This window comes from Trichechus manatus, unplaced genomic scaffold (genome assembly GCF_000243295.1).
Source record: "Trichechus manatus latirostris isolate Lorelei unplaced genomic scaffold, TriManLat1.0 scaffold00048, whole genome shotgun sequence".
In the NCBI taxonomy this organism is placed as follows: Eukaryota; Metazoa; Chordata; class Mammalia; order Sirenia; family Trichechidae; genus Trichechus; species Trichechus manatus.
Window position 1 is genome coordinate 7,860,352 of NW_004443984.1, and position 2,089 is coordinate 7,862,440.

The window sequence follows — 2,089 nt, forward strand, 5'->3', positions numbered from 1 at the left end:
TGAAATGCTGGACTTGTTAGCTACTTGATTTTACCTCTTTAAAAAAAAAAAAAAAAAAAACCCTGTCTCAGTGCTTGGAATTTCACCGTTAGAGAATCAGTCCTTGGCCTTTGTGGCCTTCTGGAATCCCTGCTTCAAAGGCAAATGGGAATTTCAGAATGTGGACTAGAGCAAACAGATAAAGGAGACTGCTCAACTTTTTCCAGGGGGCTCTCTGGCTTTGCTTGTTCTGAAGGTCTTGTCCTCCTTCCCTTCTCTTGCTCTTCTCTTTGGTTTTCTGAAGACTAGTGTGTCAGTTTTCTAGTCTGAAAATCCCTGGGTCTGGGAGTAGGAAGGTGAGACAGAGAAGGGAGGTGCTGGACCTCTGGGAGCCGACGGGACACCTGGAGAGAAAGTCTGGCAGGGAGCCCAGGTGAGCTGACCTTCCTCTCTCCTCATCAGTCACAGGTAACCAAACTCTGGGTGTGCTCACAGCAACTCAGCACCACAAAGCTTTATCCTTCCAGCCGGGGACGATGTCTGGGCGCCACGTGGGGCGTTCTAACACTTACAGCCACCTGAATCATCCCAACAATGTGTCGTTTCCAGCCTGGACTTCAGGTTGGACCCAATGCCCCAACCTCACTGGGACCAACAGCCTCAAGCGTGCCCGCACACCAAGTGACTCAGAGTTCAGCAACCGCAGCAACTCCCCGGAGTGTTCGACCAGCCCCAGCTCCCCCAGAATCCCACTGCGGCGAATCTGCATGGGCCGGCCCTACAACTCCAAGTGTGTGGAGACAAGCCATCTGGCCAACCGCCCCAAGATGGCCAGAAAGCCGGCCTATCGTGGCAGCCCCCACTACCTGCTCTGCACAGATGGTCCCTCTGGGCCCTCCAGCCCCACCTTCCTGGACCAACTCATCAAAGGCATCAACTACCTTGACCGATCCACCAATTCCTTCTATACCAACTGCCCCAAAACAGCAATGAGCCTGCCAAGGCTTGCAGCCCATTGCCTGGAACGAGCCACCGACTCCCTGCGCCTGGACCAACTGGACCACTGCTCCCAAAATGCTTACTCCAACCCCAGCACCATCATGGCCACCCCTGACCACTCCAGCACCAACAACAGCACCTCCATGGTGCCGTCGACCAGGGGTGCTGGTGCTTTGCAGTGCATGGACAATGCCACCAACGTGGGTTACATGCGCCAGGTCAATAGCCGGAACCTCACTCCCGTGCTCCCACAGAGGACGGGGCTGAAGTTGCCTGAGCTCCCCTTGTTTGGCAATGGGATGTTTTCCTTAGGTCGTCTGCCCAAGTTCTGGGAAGCAATCCACTCGGGTTGGAGTGCCCCTGAGCCCATCTCCAAACCCTCTAGCTGGTGGTGACACCAATGCTAATTGTGAAATGGGTAAATGTATACCAGGTTGCAGTCATGGAAAATAAATTGTGGCAAACTGCTGCTAACAAGACTCAGTTGGAGGGAAACAGCCATTTAGATTGGAGTTTACAAACTCAAGGGCCTGTGGGACCAGGTAGGTAAAAGTTCAATGAGTGAATTGGGTTAGTTGGTAGGTGTCAATAGCGAGTGGTAGGGACTGTGGCTAAATGGAGAAGGAATACCTGGTCTAAAGACAGCAGCCATTACCCAGCTCTCAAGTGAGTTATTGCCTTTTCAAGAGAAGCTAAGAATTCCTGCCCAGCTCTGCCACCAACCTGCCCTGAGACCTTGGGCAGGTTACTCCGCTCTCCAGACCTCAGTTTCACCACCTATAATATAAGGAGGGTAGCTTTGATGAATTCTAAGGGCCCTCTAAAACCAAAAAACCAAACCCGTTGCCATCGAGTCAATTCCGACTCATGGTGACCCCATGTGTTATAGAATAGAACTGAGCTCCATAGCGTTCTTGGCTGTAATCTTTATGGAAGAAGATTGCCAGGGCTTTACTTCCCCAGTGCCACTGGGTGGTCTCAAACCGTCAACCTTCTGATTGGTAGTGGAGTGCCAACTCTTTGCACCACCTAGCAACCATCAAAGGGCCCTCTAGGCTGTGATACTTCTTAATCTCTCTTCCTGGTCCCAGGCCAGGTCTGGAGCTTCCAA

The 2,089-nt window shown here is 52.2% G+C and overlaps 1 protein-coding gene across 1 annotated transcript; it reads left to right on the forward strand.

Annotated features, from left to right (window-relative positions):
- The first annotated feature begins 515 nt into the window (after positions 1-515).
- Positions 516-1,373, forward strand: LOC101349703 (uncharacterized). Its single transcript, XM_004377267.1, has one exon. The coding sequence runs from the start codon at positions 516-518 to the stop codon at positions 1,371-1,373; it is 858 nt and encodes a 285-aa protein (XP_004377324.1).
- The last annotated feature ends 716 nt before the right edge of the window (positions 1,374-2,089 follow it).